This window comes from Martes martes, assembly GCF_963455335.1.
Source record: "Martes martes genome assembly, chromosome: 11".
Classification (NCBI taxonomy): domain Eukaryota; kingdom Metazoa; phylum Chordata; class Mammalia; order Carnivora; family Mustelidae; genus Martes; species Martes martes.
In genome coordinates this window covers 64340727-64367801 of record NC_137899.1, presented here as the reverse complement: position 1 = coordinate 64367801, position 27075 = coordinate 64340727, and the positions used below count along the sequence as shown (strand labels likewise).

At 39.5% G+C, this 27075-nt stretch overlaps 2 protein-coding genes and 1 pseudogene across 4 annotated transcripts in view; 2 read left to right on the top strand and 1 right to left on the bottom strand.

Annotated features, from left to right (window-relative positions):
* The window catches only part of AVL9 (AVL9 cell migration associated), a 58540-nt gene extending 41897 nt beyond the window's left edge, over nucleotides 1-16643 (bottom strand). The window contains exon 1 of one of the 2 annotated variants that reach the window (XR_013967640.1): nucleotides 16293-16400. Coding sequence is in view for 1 of the 2 variants with exons in the window: in XM_080818321.1 (XP_080674447.1) it covers nucleotides 16293-16385 (93 nt within the window). In the remaining variant the exon portion in view is untranslated. Of the gene's footprint in view, nucleotides 1-16292 lie in introns of both variants that reach the window. The other variant, XM_080818321.1, reaches the window with a different exon arrangement.
* LOC308352104 (large ribosomal subunit protein eL21-like) lies at nucleotides 1406-2025 on the top strand (annotated as a pseudogene). Its single transcript has 2 exons — nucleotides 1406-1668; nucleotides 1796-2025. The product of its transcript is annotated as a large ribosomal subunit protein eL21-like (transcript).
* A 5874-nt stretch (nucleotides 16644-22517) lies between the features above and the next one.
* On the top strand, nucleotides 22518-25511 carry LSM5 (LSM5 homolog, U6 small nuclear RNA and mRNA degradation associated). The gene is made up of 5 exons (XM_080818840.1): nucleotides 22518-22590; nucleotides 23710-23809; nucleotides 24074-24097; nucleotides 24748-24820; nucleotides 25232-25511. Exons 1-5 carry the CDS (start codon nucleotides 22545-22547, stop codon nucleotides 25262-25264), a joined length of 276 nt encoding a protein of 91 aa, XP_080674966.1. The 5' UTR covers nucleotides 22518-22544; the 3' UTR covers nucleotides 25265-25511.
* The last annotated feature ends 1564 nt before the right edge of the window (nucleotides 25512-27075 follow it).

The window sequence follows — 27075 nt, the reverse complement described above, 5'->3', positions numbered from 1 at the left end:
TGCTCGACGGGGAGCCTACTGCTTCCTCTCTCTGCCTACTTGTGATCTCTGTAAAATAAATAAATAAAATCATAAAAAAAAATTACCATCCATTTTCAGTTTATAAAGCAAACTGTAAAGGTGTCCCCTCAGGACACCTGGCTGGCTCAGTCAGTAGAACATGTGACTCTTTATCTCAGGGTCGTAAGTTCTAGCCCCACAATGGGCACGGAGCCTACTTTAAAAAAAAAAAAAAAAAAGGTGTCCATTACTCAGATTGCATTTATGTGGTTCTCAGTATACAAAAGACTGAGAAAACAACAAAACAGTAACATAGTACCCTGGTGTGAACTCAGAGTACTTCTCAAAAGTATCCCCTGTTTGTGAACTCTGAGTACTTCAAAAGTATCCTCTGTTTGCTTTCTAACAATGAAACATCCATTCTACTATCAGGGAACCATACAACTAACAGAAGCCACCATGCCAAACAGCACACAAATCAAACACATCTGTAGTGCTCACAGATACTGACGGCACAGAGGTATGCTTCCTAGAGATGCTGAGTCAGTGCTCTGCCTCTGCTCCCTTTCTAGGCACCTCAAGGATTCCACCCACCCTTCACTCAGAAGCATGGGTGTTTGTTTTCTTAACAGTTAAAACATTTAGGCACCAAAGTCAAGGCCTTGTCCTGTATTTCTCTTTAAAGAAAAACACGTCTTCTACTAGAAGACATGTCTTCTCGAAGTTATTTGCTTTGCCAAATCTCTAGAAGAGTCAACATTACAAGAGAACTGGCATTTTACCTCTTTTAGTCTCTTAAAAAGTTGGCAAATGACTATACTTGTCATCTGTTTATTTCTGAAACAGACTGTGCTTAGCACTCCTCTACCTCAGCATGATACATTATTTTATAGTTTCATGAGCGCTCCGGATGCCTAGAAAAATAAAGTGTATACTGTAAAAGTGCAATGGTACTATTGAGCCCTAACAATTAAAACTAAGTTTTACCATTTTTAAAATTAAATGGAGGGGCGCCTGGGTGGCTCAGTGGGTTAAAGCCTCTGCCTTCGGCTCAGGTCATGATCTCAGAGTCCTGGGATCGAGCCCCGCATCGGGCTCTCTGCTCAGCAGGGAGCCTGCTTCCCTTCCTCTCTCTCTCTCTCTCTCTGCCTGCCTCTCTGCCTACTTGTGATCTCTGTCAAATAAATAAAATCTTTAAAAAAAATTAAATGGAAACAGAACAAAAACTAAATGAAACAAGTATCTCAGTTTAAAACATGTGCTTTTTTATCTTTAAGTGAATAAAGGCTGCCAGTTCTATTTTTCCTAGAATTAAACAACTATTATACTCTTCCACATTCCTTTATTTAAGATGAGATACTTGGGCCTTTCAACTGGAACGGTCATCTTCCAGTAATTCACCAAAATGACGAACACAAAGGGAAAGAAGAGAGGCACCAGCTCTATTCTCTAGGCCTTTCAAAAACACGGAGTTGTTCCTTTGGCCACATACATGCAAATCTACAAGAAAGGTGATATTGTGGACATGAAGGGAATTGGCACTGTTCAAAACAAAATGCCCCACAAACGTTACCACAGCAACATTGGAAGAGTCTACAGTGTTACCCAGCATGCTGCTGGCACTGTAGACAAACAAGGGCAAGATTCTTGCCAAGAGAATTAATATAAGTATTGGATATATATTTTTTCTTTCTAGGTAGGCTCCATGCTCAGCATGGAGCCCAATACGGGGCTTGAACTCAAGACCCTGAGATCTAGACAGGAGCCAAAATCAAGAGTCAGATGCTTAACTGAGGGAGCCACCAGGCGCCCCTATGTACCAAACACATTAAGCACTCAAAGCGCTGAGATAGCTTCCTAAAGCAGGTGAAGGAAAATTATCAGAAAAAGGAAGCCAAAGAGAAAGGTACTTTGGTTCAGCTGAAGTGCTAGTCTGCTCCACCCAGAGAAGCACACTCTGTGAGAACCAACTGGAAGGAGCCTGAGCTACTGGAACCCATTCCCTACAAATTCATGGCAGGATAAGTGTAAAAAAATGAAAAGACCTCAAGACTGTAAACAAAACAAAAAACAAAAAAGAAAAAGACAGTTGAGGTACTTGGATTACTAAAAAAACAAACAGATGATGTGCATTTTAATTTAAATAGAGAATTTTTTTAGGGGTGCCTTGCTGGCTTAGTTAGCAAAGCATGTGACTCAATCTTGGGTTCTTGAGTTTCTCTCTGTATCTCAAATAAATTTTTAAAAACAAAAGATTATTATATGGAAGAACAAGATATTTTGCTGGTATCAATATTAACTACATAATATGTGGGAAGCTGATTTTCATACTAAAGGCACTTAAAAGACTTCATTATCCTGTTTTTCTACTTTAAAACTACTGAAACTTTACATAAACATACACGTTCATTAACATGAAACTATATACACAGCCAATTAAAAGTCTACAGAAGACTTTACAAAGCCATGTTCTTTTTAAAATTACTTCTTCCAGAAAGGAGAAATCTTTAACTATATAAGAAGAGTGAAACTGAGAAACTCTACTAGTAAATATTCATCTCCATTCACCTCAAATATATCTGAGAATATATAGCCTTATTATAAGGATCTGGCATTCTTTGAAATACCATTATTTGCAGATCTACAACTCACAAATCAGAAATGCCATCAGATATGGAAACAATGAATTTGTGTTTCAGAAAAATAAAGTGCCATTTATTTCCAGTAATACCAGATTACTTTTGTAGTGCTACTTTATGTAAAACTTGGTAAAGATAGCTTCAAATGTATTTACTAATTATGAGGTCTTACTCAAAGGTAAAAAATAGTTTTGAAGGACCTGAAATGTATTTTACTCTCTAGGATCCTTTTACATTACAGAAATCTAGAACTCCTATATTATTCTAGGTTCCAAATAAAATAAACACTTTGGTCATATAGCACAAATGTGTATAACTACATGGAAAAAAACCCAACTTTCATAAACTTAAACCTGATAATTAAGAAAAAAACAAAAAACAAAAAACAAGCACTTAAATTTTAAAGTAAAATGTTTTATTTGTAATATCCCCAAACTGGGAACAACAACTCACATGTCCTTTAATAGGAGAAAGGGTTAAGGATGGCATACAAATATAATATTATACAGAAACTACTGACAAAATCAACATGGATCAATCTTAAGACATAACACTGAGTGAAACAAATCAGACACAAGAGACACAAATCTATGGTGACATAGGTCAGAAGAGTGGTAACCTTCAGGCAAGTCATGACCAGGAGGCGGCACCTGCATGGAATTTCTGAAGTGCTGGAATTGTCTCTTGATGTGGAGGGTGATTACACACGTGTGTGTACGTAAAAATCAATCAAACTGCACCCAGATGTTGTGTGTACTTTATTGTTGATAAATTATACCTTAAGAAAATCAAATAGTGCTAAACCTCAATTTACTTATCTATAAAAGAAGGCTAATGAAACCTTGGTGCATTGAGAGGAATAAATGGGATAATAAACAAATATCTAACAATACTCAGTATATAGCAAACATTCCATAAATGGCAGTTAATACTATCACTAATAATATTTTCATAGAAGAGCAACGATAAATTGCATGGTGACTAAACCTTATATTGCTATAAATTCTTATTAGTTTTTTAAGTCATTCACAAAGGCAGGAATTATATTTAGGGCACGCTTTATGGAATTTAGAATTGTTGCTACAACCTGATTACAGAGTGGAGAAAATCACTGTACTTAATGGAAATTTATGCTTCCAGTTATACTAGCATCCAAGAGATGTCTGGGTTTTTGTATTAAGCTATAGCTTTTATATCTCTGAAGATACCATGCTTATTAACATAATACATAAAGAGAGGACATAAAAAATGAGCCATTGTTTCTTTAAGCTATTTTCTCAATTATATGATTTTAACGCTCAAAATTCAAAGACTGCAAATGGAGAATTTTTTTTTTTAAAGATTTTATTTATTTACTTGACAGACAGAGATCACACGTAGGCAGAGAAGCAGGCAGAGAGAGAGGAGGAAGCAGGCTCCCCGCTGAGCAGAGAGCCTGATGCGGGGCTCGATCCCAGGACCCTGGGATCATGACCTGAGCCGAAGGCAGAGGCTTTAACCCACTGAGCCACCCAGGCGCCCCCAAATGGAGAATTTTTGCTAAGTCCTAGCTCTGCACAAGTAGGAGTTTAAATGAAAATCGTATGAATAATAGATTTTGAAATAGCTTTTTTAAAGATATTATTCATTTGAGAGAGAGAAAAAGAGAGCACAAGCATGGGGAGGGGCAGAAGGGGAGGGAAAAAGAGACACCCTGCTGATCAGGGAGCCTGATGAGGGACTTGATCCCAGGACGCTGAGATCATAACCTGAGCCGAAGGCAGATATTTTAACCCACGGAGCCACCCAAGCACCCGTGAAATAGCCCTTTCAAAAGTACTGAAGGATGCAGAATGGGGCATCTGGGTAGCTCAGTGGGTTTAAAGCGTCTGCCTTCAGCTCAGGTCATGATCCTAGAGACTTGGGATTGAGCCCTGCATCAGGCTCTCTGCTCAGCAGAGAGCCTGCTTCTCCGCCTCTCTGCCTGCCTCTCTGCCTACTTGTGATCTCTGTCAAATAAATAAAATCTAAAAAAAAAAAAAAAAAAAAAAGCAGAATCTTGTGTTTTTTTTACAAGAAGAAGTTTAAAAAACCTTTTTATTTTTAGAGATTTATTTTTAAGTCATCTCTACACCAGCATGGGGCTCGAACTCACAACCCCAAGATCAAGAGCTGCATGCTCTGTAGACTGAGCCAGCCTTAAAAAAATAACTTCTAAGTATTTAGATTTGAGTTGTTATTAAAGTATAAAAGGCTAAGATCTTAAGTGTACAGATTTCATTGATTTTGATGATTTATACACAGTTACTATTATCTCAGAATTATTATCTCAGAAAGTTCTTCTATTCAGATGGCTATCAACAAACACTAGTTCTGCCTGTTGAACTGAAGCATGTTTCTGAATGTAGGCTCTGATGATGGGTATTTAGCAAATGTTTTATTTCATTTTATAATAATGTAAGTGAAGGGGAATCTTAGCAATCACCTATTTAGAACCCTCATTTTATAGACAAAGAAACTGAAGTCCATAAACATCAGGCAACTTGCCCTAGGTTACACATCTAATAACCATTAGGGTCAAGCTAAAACTCGGGAATCTTAATTATCAGATACACTTTTCTATTATTCAAACAGAGTGTGGTAAAAGAGAATCTATCAGAGCTGCAAGTACAAAGGAATATTAGAAATATTATATACAAAGTTCCTCTACAATGGAAGAGATAGGACAAGGATTTGTATAAAACATGGTAGAATGACAGAAACCAGTCTTTTTTTTTTTTTTTTTAAAGATCTATTTATTTATATCAGGGTGTGGGAGAGCAGAGGGAGAGGGAAACAGTCTTTAGCAGACTCCGGGCTGAGCGTGGAGCCCAAGGTGGGGCTCAATCTCAGAACCTTGGTTCATGACCTGAGCAGAAACCCTGTTGGCTGCTTAACCAACTGAGCCACCCAGGTGCCCTGATACCACTTTTTTGGATGAGAGGGAAAAAAATAGAGCATTGTTTATCTGTAGGTTACTGAAAATATATACAAAGATGATATCAGTTTCAAAAACTATTTTCTTACAGGAAAAAAATTAATTAGAAACTTCCTAACAAAAGATTTAAATAAATTTATTTTAATGAACTCTACCTTAACAATCTTTTATATGTAATTTTATTTTTTAACATTTTTAAAAAGATTTTCTATTTATTTATTTGACAGAGATAACAAGTAGGCAGAGAGGCAGGCAGAGAGAGAGAAGGGAAAGCAGGCTCCCTGTGGGAGCCGATACAGGGCTCAATCCCAGGACCCTGAGATCACGACCTGAGCCGAAGGCAGAGGCTTAACACCCTGAGCCACCCAGGCGCCCCTAACATTTTTATACTGAATTTTTACATGGTAAAAAAGATTTCAACCTGTGGTAGTGCACTAACCCCATCAGAGTCTAACAAATTACTAATTATCACCAGTGAACCATGGGGGCAGGAACAGGTTTCATTAACAACCCTGCAGTCATTTTCTCCTATATAAATACTTAATATACATTGTGACAATGAGCATCAATTGGATGAAGAAACTGTAAATGCAGAAAACCATATCTGAAATCTAACCCAAACATAGTTTATTCAGAAGTCAGACTTCTGACAATTACCTAGACCACTATCAAGAACCAGAAATAAGCAAGAAAAGCAACTAACCAAATATCATAAAACAAGAAGAAGGCTTTAGGTCTTCTTTAAAACCTATGATTAAGTCATTTTATTTCAGACACAGTTCTAATATATTTAGAAGGTGTGGTTTCCCAGTGTATGGAAGAAAAAAAGCAACAAGTAAGAAAGCAGGGAGGGAAAGCTGGAAACTGCAACTCCATGTTTGGGTCAACATTGAAGAGTGCCTGCTAACTTCTTAGTCATCCCACTCTCTATCAAAAGCCCAGCACGAGTCAGAAGGCATATGCTAAATATGTTAAAATAAACTGGGAATGCCACAGTACAAGTAACATTTGTTATGAAGGCAGAATCATCCAGACTAACTTATAACTTAAATTGTGTTCACCATGTTCTGCTTCAAAATCTGTTTTACCAAGATCTCCATGAAAAAAAGATGGCTTAAAATGAAATCTCCATATTCAGGCAAAAAGGAGCAATGATTCCACCACAAGGATGTTCTTTGTAGCATTATTCAAAATAGCAAAAAATGTGGAGTACCACCTGTGTTTCTAAAAAGGAGAAAAATTTAAAATTTCCACAAAATACTATTTAGCTACTTTAAAATGCTATAATTCAATATTTACTAATATGGAAGATACTAATGGCACAGTTACATAACAAGGCAGGTCATAGAACTTGATTACAGTATAATGTTTTTAGAAAAAGTTATGTATATTTGTAAGGAAAAAAAAAAGGAGGGATAGTCACCAAGGTCTTAAGAGCAGATTTCTTTAGGATATAGGGCTTTAAGTGTTAGTTTTCTTTTTTTTTTTTAATAATGGAAGTAAATTTTTTTTTTAAGATTTTATTTATCTATTTGATAGAGATCACAAGTAGGCAGAGAGGCAGGCAGAGAGAGAGGGAGAAGCAGACTCCCTGCTGAGCAGAGAGCCCGACGCGGGGCTCGATCCCAGAACTCTGGGATCATGACCCAAGCCGAAGGCAGAGGCTTTAACCCACTGAACCACCCAAGTGCCCCTAAGTGTTAGTTTTCTTTTCTTTTTTCCTCTATGCTTTCTCACTTCTTTATCGGTGAGCACATATTATTTCTAATCATAAGAAATGCTCTGGAATGATTTAAAAATTGCATAAAATATCAATTTAAATAACATCCTCTAAAAATATCCCAAGAACAAATCATAGTTTTAACCTGATGGTATCTTAACCAAAGAACATAATAGGGCCAGTCTTTCTCAAAATTATGAAGACTCCTCTTTCTCTATGTCTTCATCTTCCTCTTGTAATGCCCAATCCCCAGTAGACCAGAGCCCTTCTGTAGACTTCCCTCATCTAGCAAAAATCCATGCTCCTCAAAGGATGTGAATCACATTATACCATAAGGAAGAAGGTTATTCACGGGGCGCCTGTGTGGCTCAGTGGGTTAAAGCCTCTGCCTTCGGCTCAGGTCATGATCTCAGAGTCCTGGGATCGAGTCCTGCTCAGCAGGGTGCCTGCTTCCTCCTCTCTCTCTCTCTGCCTGCCTCTCTGCCTACTTGTGATCTCTAACTGTCAAATAAAAATAAATAAAATCTTAAAAAAAAAAAAAAGCTTATTCACAAAACATAAGCATTTTACTAGGGAATCAAAGACTTAAGCCAAAGAAATTTAGGCCCTATTAGGCACTTTCTAGCTACCTGGGAGGAATTACAAGAAAACAAAAGAATCTTCTACTTATTTCTAAACTTCCATTACACAAGTTGACACCCATCCAGGTTAGCTATGATGCCAAGGCCTAAAAGAAACTATTCCACTGCTAAGGTTCCAGCCCTGCAAAGTCATAGATTTTCATAATTTTGGTATATAAAAGCATGACTAAAATCAGACAAAAATCTCTACCAAACTAATTAAGTCCAAGAAACAATAATGCCAGTAGAGGCTAGAAAATGAAATCTTTTTTTTTTAAAGACTGTATTTATTTATTTGAGAGAGAATGAGTGAGAGAGAGCATGAGAGAGGAGAAGGTCAGAGGGAGAAGCAGACTCCCCAAGGAGCTGGGAGCCCGATGTGGGACTCGATCCTGGAAGTCCGGGATCATGACCTGAACCGAAGGCAGTCGCTCAACCAACTGAGCCACCCAGGTGCCCATAGAAAATGAAATCTTGTTTCAGGACAGTTTCTCTGAGTAACTAAAAAGAATCTTTAGATATTACTCCTTCCCTAACCTCTAATTCCCCAAAAGTTTGTTCTTTCTGTTCCAAAGGGCTTCTATTCCAACAAGAATCACAAACAATACTCCAATGTTTCAGCACGGTCACCATAGGATTCCATCAACACCAAGTGCCAAAACTGCATGCTTGTTGGGCATCCATTTGTCACCAAAACCTCAATGGGTCAGGGCTTGGCACTATCACCCTAACATAAACCAACCCCCTCCCCCAATTTCCTCATCCAGCCCTGAATCTGCAATGTAACATTCTGCTACTCATGGAGATTTTCCCATGGTCAGCCCACCCAGACCAAGAGGAAAGTGTCCTTTTCTCTTTCCTTCTTCAGTTGCTTTATTCACCTTGGAACTAGCATAAACATGAGTTCTAGTTCTTTCATAATTCTATTTTTTAAAGAAGTATACCCAGGTAAACCAGGTTATTCAAGAATTTAAAACAGCTAGCCATGGGGCGCCTGGGTGGCTCAGTGGGTTAAAGCCTCTGCTTTCAGCTCAGGTCATGATCTCAGGGTCCCAGGATCGACCCATCAGCCATCGGGCTCTCTGCTCAGCAGGGAGCCTGTTTCCTCCTCTCTCTCTCTGCCTACCTCTCTGCCTACTTGTGATCTCTGTCTGTCAAATAAATAAATAAAAATCTTTAAAAAATAAAAACAGCTAGCTATGTATACAAAACTATGAACTCTATCAGAACAGTGGTAAAAAATCAAGTAATAATTCCAACTTTTTATGGTACCACTTTGAAAAATAACGATTCCCTATTAATTTCGGTGTTGAAAAAAGTTCCAATCTGGGGTGTCTGGCTGGCTCAGTCCATTAAGTACCCAACTCTTGATTTCGGCTCAGAACATGATCTCAGGGTTGTGCGATCAAGCCCTGGGTCAGGCTCTGTGCTTGGCATGGAGTCTGCTTGAGATTCTCTTTCTCCTTCTCCCTCAGGACTTGGCCTTCTCTCTCTTAAAAAAAAAAAAAAAAAAGAAAGAAAAAAGTTCTAATTTATTTTTGAAATAATCTAAAAGTTTGATATTTATTTGATTATTCTGCCAAAAATCATGCTAATCTGACAAATACATTTTTCATATTTACCACCACAAATAAGGAACAAAAGTCTGGAACACATAATCTGTAACAAACTACTACAGATAAGGCGTCCATAAATTATACCACATCAAAAAGTTTTTGTTCTCTTATTATCCCCCCCCAAGGTATTGTAGGTGAGCTTTTAAGGAAGACAAGTCCTAAAAAAAAAAAAAATAAAATAAAAACAGAGTGGGGAAGAAGAGTCCTTTGCCAAATGATTAAAAAAAAAAAAAAAGGTTCAGCAAGAGTTGGAATGGATAAATTGTTCAAAACTATTTTAAATGTCAGGTTAGTACTTTCACTTAAAATGATCTAAATGCTATGATATAAATGCTAAGTATATCAATAAACCAGAATAATCATCACTAGAAACTAACCTGTTAACCTACAGAAGAATTCACTCCCACAAATCTAGGTGAAAAAATGATCAAGTGATAAACTTAGATGTTCACCTTAACTTAAAAGAAAGAATTTTTCGTTAAGATACATCTGAAGAGGGGAGCCTGGGTGGCTCAGTTGGTTAAGCACCTGCTTTAGGCTCAGGTCATGATCCCAGGGTCCTGGGTTAAAGCCCGTATCGGGCTGTCCACTCAACAGAGAGCCTGGTTCTCCCTCTCCCTGCTGCTCCCCCTGCTTGTGCTCTCTCTCTCTCCCTCTTTCTGTCAAATAAATAAATGAAATCTTAAAAAAAAAAAAAAAAGATACATCTGAAGGCCTGAAAGGTGGAAAAATGCAGGAGACAAGATGAATGATCATCTTCTATGTCTAGTTTGGGGATCTTCAACACAACTGTATTAGAAGATGCCTTTAACCTTGTGGTTCAGGTGAAACTACCCGACTTCCTTATCATATCACAACTGAGCACCTTTATAACAGAAGAGTCTACGAAGATTAGTACATCCTCCCATCTTAAGTTATCATGCTTATTAACCCAGCAGACTGCTGAAAGGCATTATTTTTTTTTTTAAAGATTTTATTTATTTATTTGACAGAGAGAGATCACAGTAGGCAGAGAGGCAAGCAGAGAGAGATCACAGTAGGCAGAGAGGCAGGCAGAGAGAGAGGAGGAAGCAGGCTCCCTGCCGAGCCGAGAGCCCGATGCGGGACTCGATCCCAGGACCCTGAGATCATGACCTGAGCTGAAGGCAGAGGCTTAACCCACTGAGCCACCCAGGCGCCCCATGAAAGGCATTATTTTTAAACAAAGTTTTACTTCAGTGCACTTCAATGTAAAAATTACTATCCACAACTGAGTATGGGAATTTTCACCATGAATAATCTCAGGGCATGGAAAGAAGTGATCAACAAGACCAACAGCATTCTGAATACTTGGAAGAGTAGTTTAACAAAGCACACTTACACAGCCTAAAATAATCTGAAGTCAGAATCACAATTCAATGAGCCATGCACTTTAAATCCTTTACACCTGTAGCAAAATCTTAAACTGGAGAATAAAGTGGTTGATTAACCCATCCTGGGAGAAATCTTATGTTATTAGAGCCTCTGAAACACTTGATATGTTGATTAAAGAAACAGCAATCTCTAGAACATTCTAAGAATGCATGTAACGCACTCACTTTCCAAAACAAGTGGATTTTGAAGGATTAAGAAAGCAGAGTTGTAGGACATCTAAAACAACACTGAGGGGTGCCTGGCTGGCTCAGTCAGAAGAGCAGTTGACTCTTTTTGTTTGTTTTTTAGATTTTATTTATTTGACAGAGAGAGAGAGAGACATCACAAGTAGGCAGAGAGGCAGGCAGAGAGAGAGAGGGAAGCAGGCTCCCTTTCGAGCAGGGAGCCCAATGCAGGGCTAGATCCCAGGACCCTGAGATGATGACCTGAGCCGAAAGCAGAGGCTTATTAACCCACTGAGCCACCCAGGCGCCCCAGCATTTGACTCTTGATCTCAGGGTTGTGAGTTCAAGTCCCATGTTGAGTGTAGAGATTACAAAACAAAAACAAAAAACCTTAAAAAATAAAAAATAAAGACGCTGATTTGCAGAAGTGAGGAAAATCCTCAAGAACAAATATAACATATACTTGGAAATTTTAGTACACTTTTTTTTATAATACTTTTCCATCTGGCAAAATCAACAATGTTCTCAATATTTTATAAAAATAAAAGGGCAATCAAAAAATGAAAAAAAATAGCTGAACTAGATTCCTATCTTTTCCAATACTATTACACATCTATTGGACAAATTAGGTCTCTGGCAAAAGTTTCATTGCTTTTGACTGAACTGACCTGTCAACTCTATTGTCTGAGTGGACTGACTGTGTTACCATTCCCTACACCCAACCTGGCTATACCACAGAGGGTTTCCAATGAAGGTTTTTTAGATTATACACTCATCCAACCTTAACTCTCTTGAGAGTCCAGAAATCATCTTGTCACCTATCTAACAAATCTTCATTAGAGGAATAAAACAAAATTAACAGAAGATTACTAGTAAGCCAAAATTTTCCTGAGAAATAGTAAAAGTTCTACTAAAATGTGTAACTCTTGTAAAAGCTAGAGAATACTCAATATAAATCTAAAAATCACCTTTGTACTCACTGTGCATTTTGACTTTGACTAGATATAGCAAATTCTTATTTGATTTGCAAAATGAGGTTCTTAGATCTTCATTTTCTGCTTTAAGAGAGGTAAGTGTAATTTTTAAGAGCTGCATTCTTTCAGTCAGCAGTAAGAAAATAACCTATTGTGAATGCAAACTGGCACGGTCACTGAAAACAGTATAGAGCTTCCTCAAAAAATTAAAAATAGAACTACCATATGATTTAGTAATCACATTACTGGGTATTTACCCAAAGAACACAAAAACACTAATTTGAAAAGTATTTGTACTTCTATGTTAATTGCAGCATTACAATAACCAAATTATGGAAACAATACTGATAGATGAACAGGTAAGAAAATGTAGTACATACATAATGGAGTATTATTGAGCAATAAAAAAGAACGAAATTGTGCCATTTGCAAAAATGGATGGAGCTAAGTATATAATGATAATAAGTGAAATCAGACTGAGAAAGACAAATACCGTAAGATTTCACTCATATGTGGGATTTAAGAAACAAAACAAAGGGGAAAAAAAGGGGAAAAAAAGACAAAACAAGAAAGAGACTCTACTGTAGAGAACTGATGGTTACCAAAGTGGAGGTGGGTGGGTGGGTGGATAAAACAGGTGACAGGGATTTTGCTATATTATAAATCCGAAACTAATATAACACTGTTATATGTGCATTAATTATATGTGTATTATATTATATGTGTATTAATTATACTGGGGTTATTATTAATTATACTGGGGTTAAAATTTAAAACTTTAAAGAAAAGTAAAGAGAAGAACCTATGCTAGATTTCTCATCTTTCAATGCACTGTGGCAGACTCCTTTATATTTTCTTCCACTCTATCAGCAACCCAGATGAACAGACACTACTCTACTCAACAAGTGTATTTATTAAAAAATAATTGCCCTGGTCTTGGTGAAATATCATGTGCATTACAAAAAAAAATACAAGCATGTATTTTTCCTTTTTCCTTTCTACTAAGCGCTTACAACCTAAAAGTGCTATTAGAAGAGATAAAATTGATTACAAAGATTAGGGACATCTGGGTTTCAGTGTTATGGCTGAAGAGTCTCTCCTTAACCCAAATTTCCTTAGGCTCCTCGGAACTCTCTTCTTAAACAGGGCCTCACTTGTTGGGCTTCCTTGTTCTCTGCATTATCTAATTTAAGCATGAATCCTTTTAGCTAGGTATAGCTAGAAACCCCCTTTACTCCTGATGTAGGAATTTTCCATCCACTGACTCTCCAACTCTATTCTTTGGCCATAAATGTCTCCTTTTCCTCGTATACAGAGTTGAGCCCATGTGCTCACTTCAGAAACACATATATAATTGAAGCCAGTTCTTTTTTTTTTTTTTTAAGATTTTTAAAAATTATTTTGCCAGGTACACAGAGAGAGTGCTTGCACACACAAGCAGGGGGAGCGGCAGGCAGAAGAAGGCTCCCTGCTGCTCAAGAGCCCAGTGTGGGACTCCATTTCAGGGGTCCTAGGATCATGACCTGAGCAGAAGGCAGACACTTAGCCGACTGAGCCACCCAGGTGTCCCAGTTCTATACTGAGGTCTCTTTTCCCCTATTAAAATAGCTCTCCTGAATAAAATGTTTTTACTGCTTTAACTATTGTCCAGTTCTGGTTTTTCTGACAGCACCAAACTAGCGAAGTGTTCTTAAGTTGCTTAACATTTTTAGATTTCAGTTTACTCATCTGTAAATTGAAGGGAGATGAGAGTAGAATGAACTCTAGGGACCCATGCCAGGTCTAAAATTCTCATGAAGAAATCTGGTAGAGGAAAATGAGGTACAGAAAAACTAAGCGATTTGGACTTGCTTGAGGTCATGGGAGCCGTGAGGCCAGAACGTCATCCAGGTCTCCCGATTCCCAGAACAGTGTTCATTTAACAAAATCAGCTATCTTTACCTCAATGCTGAAACCAAAAGCCTAACAAATCCAGTGAAATGCCATGGCATCCAGCAGTGCTACTTCGGCTGAAAGTGCCTCCTTCATTTTACAATCTGTTGTTCAGTTTTCTTAAATCTCTAAGCAACACCACATTTGTTTCCTAAATCATTTTTCTTTCAGGGAATATAAGCAATATTCCTTTTGACAATGAAACTGGTATAAAACATAATCCTGAATTTAGATGACAGCAAAAAATAAAAGATTTTATTCTCTCTCTTACCAATATTTCCTTCCTGTTTTTGAGATTTTATTTATATGAGAAAGAGAGAGCGAGCCTGGGGCGGGAGGGTCAGAGGGAGAAGCCAGCTCCCTGCTGAGCAGGGACCTTCAGGGAGCCCAATTTGGGACTCGATTCTGGGACTGGGACTGGATCCTGGGACTCCAGGATCATGACCTGAGCTGAAGGCAGTCGCTTAACCAACTCAGCCACCCAAGTGCCCCTTTCTTCTTGTTTTTAAAAGTCCCAGTTTGGTTTGGAAGTGGGGCCCTACTTCTTTATCCTAAAAGACTCCTAAATGCCATACGGCTCAGCAGAATGAACACATTGATGGCAGAAGCAATTCTACATTTGACTCCAGGACTGTTGTGCAGTGTGACCTCAGCAAGATCAATTTACTTCCTCCAAGTTTCAGTTACTTCACCCATATCCAAAGTGAGTTATAAAATGATAATTAAGATCAAAGATGTGAAGTTTTAAAGTACGAAAAATCTTTAAGAAACAAAAAGAAATAAACAAGGAAAAAAAGAATCAAACCAAAAAGAAGAAAAAACCAAAAACCAAAAACGAAAAGCCCAGACTCTTTACAGAGAACAAACTGGTGGCTATCAGAGGAAACGTGGGGGGGTGGGGTTGTGTGTGAAACAGGTGAAGGAGATTAAGAACACACCTATGTTGGTGAGTGCTGAGTAATGTAGAGAACTGTGGAAATCACTGTATTGGACACCTGAAACTAATATAACACTACATTAATCAAATTAAAAATTTTAAAAGTATTAAAAATCTAATGAACACGGTGTTTGCATGCCAAGATACAATCTCAAAATCCACCCTCTTACTTCTAAATATAAGGCATGTTTTAAAAACTTACACTCTACTGCTGCTACTTGGAATTTTTTTTAATACCACACTAAATAATGCCACTTTCTACTCGGTGTCTTTCTATGCCATTTTCCCCTGAGAGACAAGGAGCAAAATACCATACTACAAAGTTAAGCAATGATTAGAATACATACAATCACAGCCATCTATTCACTCCACTTTGCTGTTACCATCCTCTAACGAATTTAAATTTTGCTAGCAAAAGTCTTCTAAAATGTTATAATTTCTGGTAAATGCAAGAAATGAAATGCTACATTTCCTAGTAGTGGCAGTCAGTATTTTTAACACATTTCAATTTCCTGTCCACTAGCACATTATGACATCATTGCCTTCCAGCGTTTGCGCTCAAGAAATAATTCTGTTTCTGTTTTGTTCTCCTACCTCCGATGTATATACTGCAAACGTTCCATTGTTCCCGTTCACTATTTCAGTGAAGAAGCGTGATAAAAATGACTTTGTATTTGCACACTCCTCTGCCCGGTAAATATACCATCTCTTACCGCAACTGAACTGGAAAGGTCAATTTCTCACCAAAAGGCAAGATTTGGACAAGATCAAATAGCAAAACCAAGGCCCAGTGGGAAGGGGGGGAGGAGTCAATACACCACCCAAACAGGACGGATTCTAGGGCTTCCACAGATACACAAAGGAAGTTGATTTTCCCACGACGCCGCCTGGGCTTCAACCAACCCTAAACATTTGTGTGGAAGCCCACTGAGCTCATTACCTTGAAAACGCAGCCCAAGTGCAGAATTCTTCTAAAGGCTCGCACTATAGGTGGACACCCGGAAAGTCAATGGAGGCTCAGATGAATGAGGAACTGAGTGGGGCTGACCTTCGATTCATCCTCCCACTCCACCAAGGAGCCTGAACACCTACCAACCCCAACATACCAACAACATCCTCCGCTGCTCAAAACAATTTCGGGGGCAGGAGAAAGAAGGGAGTGTGGGGAATGCGCCTCAGGTGTGCCGAGTGCGAGGAGCAGGTGTGAAGTTCAGAAGGGCCGAGGGCGCTTAAGGCCCCACCGAGCCGAGCTGAGGGGTGTGGGCACCAGCTGCGCGCGACCGCACGAACGGCCGGGTGCGGGTTCGAACCCCCTCCTCACCTGGCAGCCCTTCTTGTGATGAAAGCCGACCACCACGATGTGCAGTACGGGCCCCCGGGGGGCGCCATCGCCTCCCCGCCCGGCCTTCTCCATGGGCGGCCGCCGCGGGCCCGCAAGACGCCGACTTCAACCGCCAAGGGCGGCGGGCCCGGCGAACCCCGCGGTCCCCAGGAGGACGGCGAGCGGCGGGTTTCAGGTGTCAGCGAGGGCGCTGCATGAGGGCCGCGCAGGCGGCCGGGAGGAGGCCGAGGCTCCCGCAGCTCCGTGCCGCCCCCCAGGGCCGCGGCCGCGCTTCCCTCATCCGCTTCCGCTGCTTCCGGGCTGTCACCTGATGCGGCGACCGCCGCCGGCGACGAGGGGCGGGGCAGGACCCGGAGGGAACCTGACGGGGCGGGGCCTGGGTGTGGGGCGGGGCCCGAGAGGAGAGGGCAGGGGCATGGGGTCGGGGGCGGGGCCTGCGGGGCCACAAGGCACCTCTGTCTCCTGCTTTTTCCGTGCGACCGTAACACGCTTTTTTTCCCTTTGCCCTTTCTTTTTCCTCCTTAAAATCTCCGCCCCTTCCGTCCTCTTGCTTTAGCTTTCCTCCTTTTTTAACGTCTTTTCTTATTTACTCTCTATTATCCAATTTCTTCATTCATTTCCTTCGCCTCTCTGGCTTCGGTAACAGGGAGTCATATTGGTGGGGCTCTGTAACTGTGTATTCAACCTTTAAATTACTTGCTTCTCCGGGTTTTTTTCTTTTGCTTCGTTCTAGGTTGTTTTTTTTTCTTTCTTTCTTATTTAAGTGTCATGTATAGGAGATTGGAAGCGTCTCAAGGCCTGCAGGAAAATATCCTCAACAATAAAGGAAGTTTACAAGGAGACCTGAAAATGATTATTCTGATTTCGATGTTTAAATATATATATATATATATATATATATATATATATATAATTTTCATTCTATCTTTTGTCTGGCTTTAGTACTCTGGTCAGTACAAAATATACGTGGTCTGTTGTCACCATTATATCTAATGTCCTAACTGATTGTACTACAATTTTATTTTTAAAGACTAAAGGATAGGTGCCTGCTTCAAATAGAATTCAAGATTACTGCAGTAATTGGCTGTGAAGTTTACCATTATCAGTTGCCTCTTAGTTTAGACAACCTTCGCAGGTGTTATTTTACACTCCTGGCCTTGTAATTTAAGGACTTGAATTCTAATTGAAGTATAGCTGAGAAAACCAATAGGCTCCCTATAAATGAATTTAGCTTTTATGATTCAGCAGGAGTGTGTTAATGCTAATAAAAATACCGTAGAGGAGGCGCCTGGGTGGCTCAGTGGGTGAAAGCCACTGCCTTTGGCTCAGGTCATGATCCCAGGGTCCCGGGATCGAGTCCCACATCGGGCTCTCTGCTCAGCAGAGAGCCTGCTTCCCTTCCTCTCTCTGCCTGCTTCTCCACCTACTTGTGATCTCTGTCAAATAAATAAATAAAATCTTTAAAAAAAATACTTAGAAATCTTTCAAGGTGTTTCTACCATTTCCTTACTATATTAGAAAATTCTTGGTGTTGGTTCAGAACTGTGTGTGAAAGTATAGTATTCCCTGCATGCAAAATATCTTATAGTATTTTTCCTCCTGCCTCAATATTTTCCACAATTGGCATACCCCAAATTAAAGTCTAATAGAACAGTCTTTTTTAAAAGATTTAAGGGTAGGGCATTGGGGTGGCTCAGTCAGTTAAGTATCTGCCTTCTGCTCAGGTCTTGATCCCAAAGTCCTGGGATCTAGCCCAGCACCCCCCTCCCTGCTCAGCAGGGAGCTTGCTTCTCCTCTCCCTCTGCTGCTCCCCCTGCTTGTGCTCTCTCTTTCACTGTCAAGTAAAAATCTCTTTAAAAGAACTTTATATCTACAGTGAATTGCTTAATTCATTGTGCAGGAAACTCAGTTACAGCTTTAAAAAAAAAAAGATTTTATTTATTCATTTGACAGACAGAGATCACAAGCAGGCAGAGAGGCAGGCAGAGAGAGAGGAAGGGAAGCAGGCTTCCCGCTGAGCAGAGAGCCTGATGTGGGGCTCGATCCCAGGACCCTGAGATCATGACCTGAGCTGAAGGCAGAGGCTTTAACCCACTGAGGCACCCAGGCACCCCTCAGTTACAACTTTATAAAAATCTGTAACGCTTTGCATCCTAGACCTTCCAACTAAGATTAAATCATTTATTCATAACTATTATGTTGCTCAAATGCTTAAAAAGTATGTTATTAGGAAAACTGGGAGAGAAATAAACAAGGGAATTTCCAGAAAATTTTCCATCTCTAAATATATAGGCTGGTCACTTAACAGTCTAGAATGACAACCTTTACATTGTTTTTGTTTTAAAAAGATTTTATTTATTTATTTATTTGAGAAAGAGATAGCAAGAGAGAGCACAAGCAAGAGGTAGGGAGAGGGAGAAGCAGACTCCCCACTGAGCAGGGAGCCTGACATGGGGCTTGATCCCAGGACCCTGGGATCGTGGCCTAAGCTGAAAAAAGACGCTTAGTTGACTGAGCCACCCAGGTGCCCCTTACATTGTTTTTTTAAATGAACTGTGTTAATATAGAATAAATTCACAAACAAGATATTGTCTTTAAGGACAAATAGCTGTTAAGGAAAAAAAATAGAAATTTCTCCTTATTTTAAATGTTGGAAGATTACCAAGATTGTAAATAATTTGAGATAACAGAATATTTTCTGAAAGGAAGCTTTTGCATTTACCACCAGGGAAAAAATTAGAAGTGCTTCTCTGAACACATAATAAATCGAAGAGCCTCTTTAAGTTACCTATATTTTATGATGAATTATAGGTTCTATTTTATGTCAGCTCTGTAAGTAAGAGCTAAGGGGAGAAAAACCCTGGAGACACAGAGCAATGACATGTTTTCAAGTTCATTAAAAATTCTCCATCTGGAATTGGACTGTTGTTTCTTTTTGTATCTTGCCTCAGGAGAGAACGTGATAAAATAAAATAAAATAAAAATAAAACCGCTCCGTGCAATCCCCATTAACTCTACTGTGTAAATGAATTATATCTCCTTTTTCAGAGTATAGAGAGACTTACTTCTTTATCAATAGTATTGAAAATTGCTAATGGAAAACAAAGTATTGACTTTCTGAAATTATATTTTTCCTGAATTTTAAAGTCTGTTAAGTAGCGAGAGTGCTTTGAATTTGGTCCCTATTCTCATTATGGTGTGGTGAAAATAAAACAAGAATAGAAATAGAAAAGAAAACCAGGAAAAGAAAAGGGCTTTACAAACAAATTTGGCATTACTTAGTCTTTAGAATCTTATGAAGATTAAGGAGAATATTGATGAGGATGAATAAATAGTGAGAATCAATTTAAAGAACATTTATTAGACCCTATAATACACCTGGAACTGTGGTAGGCACAGTGCATCAAAAGAGATTAAAGGGATGCGTTGCTCAGTTGGTTAAGCATCCGCCTTTGACTCAGGTCATGATCCCAGGGTCCTTGCTCAGTGGGGAGCCTGTTTCTCCCTCTGCCTGCTGCTCCCCCTGCTTGCCCTGCTTGTGTGCTCTCTCTTTCCTCACACAAATAAATAAATAAATAAAATCTTTTTAAAAAATTTGTTGCCTCATCTATGTCTGGTTATGAAACAAGATAAATGTGAAACCAGCTAGCAATGCTAGCTTTTGTAGCACCTACTCTAACCCAACCATCATGTTCATAAGTATTAGGAAATAAAGATAAGCAATAATAGCTTACATTTTAACGGATAGGCACTGTGTGTCAGTCTGCTAGCCATTTTTCATGGATTATTTCATTTAATCTTCATAACAATCCTAAAGTAGATACTATTATCTTCATTTTTTTCCAGTGGGTAAATGGACACTTAGAAAGGTTAAATAACTTGCTGAAGGTCAAATAACTAGAAGGAATTGAAGTAGGGATAGGATTTGAACCAAAGTCACTTAACTTCAGAACAAATGAATGTAATTGCTGTACTCTACTGCTTACCAAAATTCTTGACATTGAGGAAATCACGGTCTTTGGGGAGGGAGGTAACCCCCTATAAGGATAATTATAGGAGAATACATTGAGAGAATTTTAAGAACTGTTAACATTGTTGTGAAACAACGAGAGAGCCTACCAAGTCTGCAGGTCAGAGAAACTTCACAGACGTGGTCACATTTGAGCAGGTCTTGAAGAATGAGCAGGATTTTACCAGAACTTGGGGCTAGACCATTGAAATGCAATAAAGTAAGATCATTAAGGACTGGAGTTAAAGGAAAACATTTGGGAAGGCAAGAGTTTTATGCCAAAGTTAGAAGAAGTATGTAAAATTGAAAAAAAGTGCAGCAAAATAGGTTTGGTGGTAGGCACATGCCAGCTGCACACGTGTTCCCTCTGCTTGAAAGGCAGCTCCTGCTCCCTTTCTGCCTATCCAGTTCTTATAACCCTCCAAGACTAGACTTCTATCAATTCCTTTGTGAAATTTCCCAAACTGCCTATGTGGGCAAGTTATCTAACCTCTCTGAGCATGAGGAATTCCATTTGAACACCTGTCTCACACGACAGTCATAAAAATTTTAATTAAGTGTATCTATAAGTTTTCAGGCACACAGTAGGTGCTCAGTAGGTATGAAATGCAAAACAAACAAACAAATAAAACACCCCCCAAAACCCCAAAAAACAGAATTGGTTTGGTGTTTAGAAGTCTGAACTCTAGGAAGTTTAGAAATGAAGGAGCCATCTGTTAGGACTTCTGAATCTTCTTACCGACATTTCCTTAAATCATACCAAGGATCTCTAGTTCTCTGGGGTCCCTGAAACTAAGAGGTCTTTTTGCTTTATATGCTAAATTTCATATGCCTTGTACATAATGTTTGTTAGTAATCTTTCTTCCCCCGTTCATCCTTAAGCTCCTACAAGGGCAGAAGACGTTGTAGTTGTTTTGTACACTGTTTTATACTCAGCAAAAATGCCAAATAGTGTGTAACTAAATGCATATTTGTTCAATGAAAGAATGATGGAGGCATTACAACTATCTGTTGTATGAACGAATGATGCTCTTTCTGGTCTCCTGTTTAGACTCTTCAGCTTTATGTTCCTGGGATACAAATATAAAACATACTTAATGCAAAGAATTTGCTTTCTATTCTTTTAAAAACAGGAGTGCAAGGGCGCCGGTGTGGCTCAGTGCTTAAGCCTCTGCCTTCGGCTCAAGTCATGATCCCAGAGTTCTGGGATGCAGCCCCAGATCCAGCTCCGGACGCCTGCTTTTTCCTTCTCCCACTCCACCTGCTTGTGTTCCCTCTCTCACTGTGTCTCTGTCAAAAAAAAAAAAAAAAAAAAAAAAAGAAAGAAAAATAAATAAATAAATAAATAAATAAAATCTTAAAAAGAACAAGTGCAAAAGCATGGTTTCCTAAGTGCGATGACATTAACAGAGAGTGACATCTGCTGGTTGCTTGTTAGACAAGACAGTGAGTGTTGAAAGTGAATACTTACAGTCTGTAATAAATTAGACTCCTAGATATGACAAGGTAAGAATGATAAATAAGGTAGTAGAAATAAAAAGAAAATGGATTTTAAATTTCCACCTTAGAAAAGTTTAAAAAAATGCTGGTTGTGGTTTTTTAATTCACTGGACTTTTAAAAGAAGCCATAGATTCTTTGTCTCTCCTTCTTTAAGTAGGCTGCACACCCAGCATGGAGCCCAACCAGGGACTTGAACCCAGAACCTGATATCAAGACCTAAGCCGATATCAAGAGTCGAAGGCTTAAGCTACTGAGCCACCCACGCTCCCCAGGGGTAGATTCTTTCAAAAATGGTTTTTACAAAAACTTCAACACAGTGAATTGGTCGCGGAAAAAATGGTTTGGTCTTCAAAAAGATCCTGGCTTGAGGTGAGATGCATCTTCATAGGGGGCAATAAGACGACTCAAAGGTTGCTGTGGTTTCCAAAACCTGGGTTACAGGAAGACTTTATTCACAAGGCAGGATACCTTTAACGTCTGTCGGAGCCTGGGGAAAGCGCTTAACTGCCGAAATTACACATTGTTCAGTGGACAGAAACTCTTCCCGGGAAAGAAGCGGCTGGGCGCGACTCCACGGACTGGTTGGATCGCACGTTCGGTCTCAGATTGGTCGAGCCTGCCCGGGCTGCGAGAAAGGTGGGGCGGGGGCGTGGAGCGGAAGCGCGCTCTTTCAAACTCGCCGTGCAAACGTCGGTGCGGGCAGGCCACTTCCGGCGTAGCCATGGCGGCTAACGCTACCACTAACCCGTCGCAGCTGCTGCCTCTAGGTAATCGTGGGGTTGGGGACCGGGGTGTTCAAGTTAAGTTTTGGGGGCCAAGGGGCTGAGGCTGAAGTAGCCCTTAGCCGAGTGTTGGGGGAAATGTGTCGAGGAAGTGCTTTAACCTCAGCTGCTCGTCCCTGGGCTCCCAAGTCTCTGTGGCCCCGGGCCGCCCAAGCATTTTCAGCGTGGTAGGGGTCCTTGAGGCGGGGACTTGAGACTCCCCAACCATACGTCACCGGAAAAGTCCACACTTAGTAATGCGTCGTCAGCCTTCTCTGTTGTGGGCTTGCCTCTACAGTCATGGGTAGCACACGCACTCCTCCACCTGGCATTTAAGCACCCCAGATAAGACCTTGTTGTATGGCTGGTTATTGAGAGAAGCACTGGCGCCTGGGATGAGCCTAAAAGAGATCTGGAAACTGGTTTTGTTACTCAGCAGTTAATGAGCCTCTGCACTAAACACAGTGGCTGGGCACTATTCGACAAATTTAAACCACACCCGTTGTCTTCACATGGCACACAAACCATTGGAGGAGCTAGAACACTGGACAAGTAAACGTCATGCCAAGTAATGCTAAGCCAGCTAAAGAGATGTTCATACTGCTGTCAGAGCACAGAAATAGTGACAGGAAGAAATCTCTGGTGAAGACGGCTGTGCCTCGCAAATTTTTGCTGATGAAGAGTTGATTGCTTTATTAGAGGTGGCTGTGACTTAGAAGTTTTCATTCCTTCATTCCACAAACTCTTTTTGAATGCTTGGTGTATGCCAGGCATTGACCATTGAGGATATAGTTATGGGAAGACAACCACAGTCTCTGCTCTCATGGGACTCAGACTCTGACGGTGGGGATTCATATGTTAATTAGATAACCTAAAATAACATAAAATCATAAACCGTGATAAACTTCAACAAAGGAGAGGTAGGTGGTAAAAAGAAAATTTTCGTTAGTTATTCAACAGGGATATGTGCTATAAGATCTAAAGTTTTTGAATGAATTCCTGGTTTATCTTTCACCATATGCAAGTAACAAGTGCCAGTAGCACTCAAGTATTTGTTGAAATAATGAATAGATAAAATAATCTTTTTCCTCTCCCCCCTTTTCCTTTTTTTAAAAAAATATATAGAGCTTGTGGACAAATGTATAGGATCAAGAATTCACATTGTGATGAAGAGTGATAAAGAAATTGTTGGCACACTTTTGGGATTTGATGACTTTGTCAATATCCTTTTGAAAAGTGGTGGTGTGGGTTTTCCCTGAGTATTTATAAGCAGAAGTAAGAATATCGACAGTTAATACTTGCTGATTATTATAATAAAAATTTATTTTCAGCATGATAGTGTTCTAAGAGGTGTGTGTACTGAAAGAAGATAAAGTTCCTGCCAATTACAAGTATTTTGTATTTGAGCCATTGTATTAAACATTGTAATTAAAACTGAATAAAGGTAGAAGCCAGAGTAAATTTAACCTTGACACCAAATTTCAGATATGGTACTGGAGGATGTCACTGAATTGTGAGTAGTATTAAAAATTAAAGAAATGGCTGGGGGGGATCTCTCTTTAAGTCAATTTTTGTATTAGTGAATTTAAAATGATTTATGAGAAAACATCGCTTGTTGGAAATACCTTAGAGATAGAAATTTTATCTACTGACTCTGGTAAAATTGGATCCTGCATTTATTACCATGTAATTATTAATGAATTGTTAGGAAGTTAATGGAGACAGAGCTTTAACACAAAAGAAACTAAAAACAGCCAAGAATGTTTGGGCTCGGGCAAATCAAGGTACTGATAGTGAGAGCATTTAACTATAACATAAAATATAAATGATGGCTCCATTATATTAGTTATAAAGATCACAACCAGTGTCTGCTTTCAAAATTGGGTTGATTACAGATTGGTTTAATAGTAAACATTCCATTTCATGTTTGATCTCCTTGGCAAGTTTCAGCTTCTTTTATGAAGATCGTCCCTAGTGCGTGTGGATCTTAGGCCAGTCAGTTCACTATGTTGCTTTTGGTCATCCAGTGGATGACCTTTGTCCCCTAAAACCACAGATAGAATTGCTTGACCTCACATTCATTTATATTCAAGAATAACTTTTTAGAGATTAGAATGTTGACTTTCATTGTTTATCTTGATTCTATTTTATTTCTTCTTTTAGTGAGATCACACCAGAAGGAAGAAGGATCACTAAATTAGATCAAATTTTGCTAAATGGAAATAATATAACAATGGTAAGACAGTGAAGCTGTTTTCGTCATTGTTGTTTTAGACGCTAGCTCATTTTTTGTGAGGCAGGTATTACATATTACCTGCCTCGACTAAATAAGTGTTCATGGCCCAGTGGTGTTTAAGTTGGGAAGGAGATGCTCTTGTGGTCAAGGCTCTAAAGCTGAGCTGAAAATGACAGTAGGCTTTGAGATTAGTTTGCTTGGTCTTTTAAATCTTTTAGTTTGCCAAGAATTGTTGTTTAGACTCTAAATATTAATTGATGATGTTGGGAATTGTAAACAGAAGCAATGACCTAGAGAAAATGGGAATGTGAGGAAGGAGCAGAGAGGCGCAGTGGCTTTGATGGATGAGGAGGGGTTTTTAGATGGTGTGGGTGGTGGTGTTACTAATAAGCTCTTTTTCCTTCTATGCAGCTGGTTCCTGGAGGAGAAGGTCCTGAAGTATGAATGGATTTCCTTGACTTAACTGTTTTGTGTAATAATGACAACAAGATAGAAATTTTTTTTTAACCTTTTAATGTTTGGATTCTGTAAAGCTAAGTTTCCCGTTAAAGGGAAATGTTTTGAAGATGCATTGTAAATGCCCATTTTTGTAAGTTAATCATTATTATCTTGGAAAAAGAAGAACAGTTTGTTCTTTGAATACTAAAATAAAAGCGTTTTTGGTTAACTGTCATTTTATTTTTTGTACTGCAATAACCAGTGTAACAAAGATTGAAGTTATTATTTTTTTGTTTTAACATACAATATATTATTTGTTTCAGGAGTGTAGGTCTGTGAATCATCAGTCTTAAACAATTCACAGCACTCACCATAGCACATACCCTCCCCAATACCCTTCACCCAGCCACCCTATCCTTCCCATTCCCCTCCCCTCCAGCAACCCTCAGGCTGTTTCCTGAGATTAAGAGTCTCTTATGGTTTGTCTCCCTCCCCATCCCATCTTGTTTCATTTTTTTTTCCTTTCCCCTACAACCTGCCCTGCCTCTCGAATTCCTCATGTCAGAGAGATCATATGATAATTGTTTTTTTGTGATTGACTTATTTCACTTAGCATAATACCCTCTAGTTCCAACCACATCATTGCAAATGGCGAGATTCTGGGTTTTTGACAGCTGCATAGTATTCCGTGTGTGTGTGTGTGTATCACATCTTCTTTATCCATTCATCTGTTGATGGAAATCTAGGCTCTTTCCATAGTTTGGCTATTGTAGACGTTGGTATAAACATTTGGGTGCACGTGCCTCTTCAGATCACTACACGTGCCTCTTCAGATCACTACATTTGTATCTTTAGGGTAAATACCCAGTATTGCAGTTGCCTGGATCGTAGGGTAGATCTATTTTCAACACTTTGAGGAACCTCCATACTGTTTTCCAGAGTGGCTGCACCAGCTTCCATTCCCACCAATAATGTAGGAGGGTTCCCCTTTCTCTGCATCCTCACCAAAATCTGTTGTTTCCTGACTGGCTAATTTTAGCCATTCTGACTAGTGTGACGTGGTATCTCACAGTGATTTTGATTTGTATTTCCCTGATGGCGAGTGATGTAGAGCACTTTTTCATGTGTCTGTTAGCCATTTCAACGTCTTTGCTGAAATGTCTGTTCATGTCTTCTGCCCATTTTTTTTTTTGAGATTTTAATTAATTATTTGACAGAGAGACAGAGTGAGAGAGGGAACACAAGCAGGGGGAGTGGGAGAGGGAGGACAGGCTTCCCACAGAGCAGGGAGCCTGATGTGGGGCTTGATCCCAGGACCCAGGATCATGACCTGAGCTGAAGGCAGACGCTTAACAACTGAGCCACCGAGTGCCCCCTGCCCATTTCTTGATCGGATTATTTGTTCTTTTGGTGTTGAGTTTGATAAGTTTTTTATAGATTTTGGATACTAGCCCTTTGCAAATACCTTTTCCCATTCTGTTGGTTGTCTCTTGGTTTCGTTGACTGTTTCCTTTGTTGTGCAAAAGCTTTTGATTTTGATGAAGTCCCAATAGTTCATTTTGTCCTTGCTTCCCTTGCCTCTGGTGATGTTTTAGGAAGAAGTCGCTGTGGCTGAGATCAAGGAGCTTGCTGCCTGTTTTCTTCTCAAGGATTTTGATGGATTCCTGTCTCACATTGAGCTCTTTGATCCATTTTGAGTCTATTTTTTTGTGTGGTGTAAGGAAATGGTCCAGTTTTATTCTTCCGCATGTGTCTGATTTTCCCAACACCATTTGTTGAAGAAACTGTCTTTTTTTCCATTGGACATTCTTTCCTGC

Bases quoted from the DNA above. Each gene is read 5' to 3' on its own strand.
- LSM5 (XM_080818840.1), top strand. From the start codon at position 22,545: ATGGCGGCTAACGCTACCACTAACCCGTCGCAGCTGCTGCCTCTAG. The intron at 22,591-23,709 runs GTAATCGTGGGG...AAAAATATATAG, and splicing joins GTCGCAGCTGCTGCCTCTAG to AGCTTGTGGACAAATGTATA. The intron at 24,098-24,747 runs GTGAGTAGTATT...TTCTTCTTTTAG, and splicing joins CTGGAGGATGTCACTGAATT to TGAGATCACACCAGAAGGAA.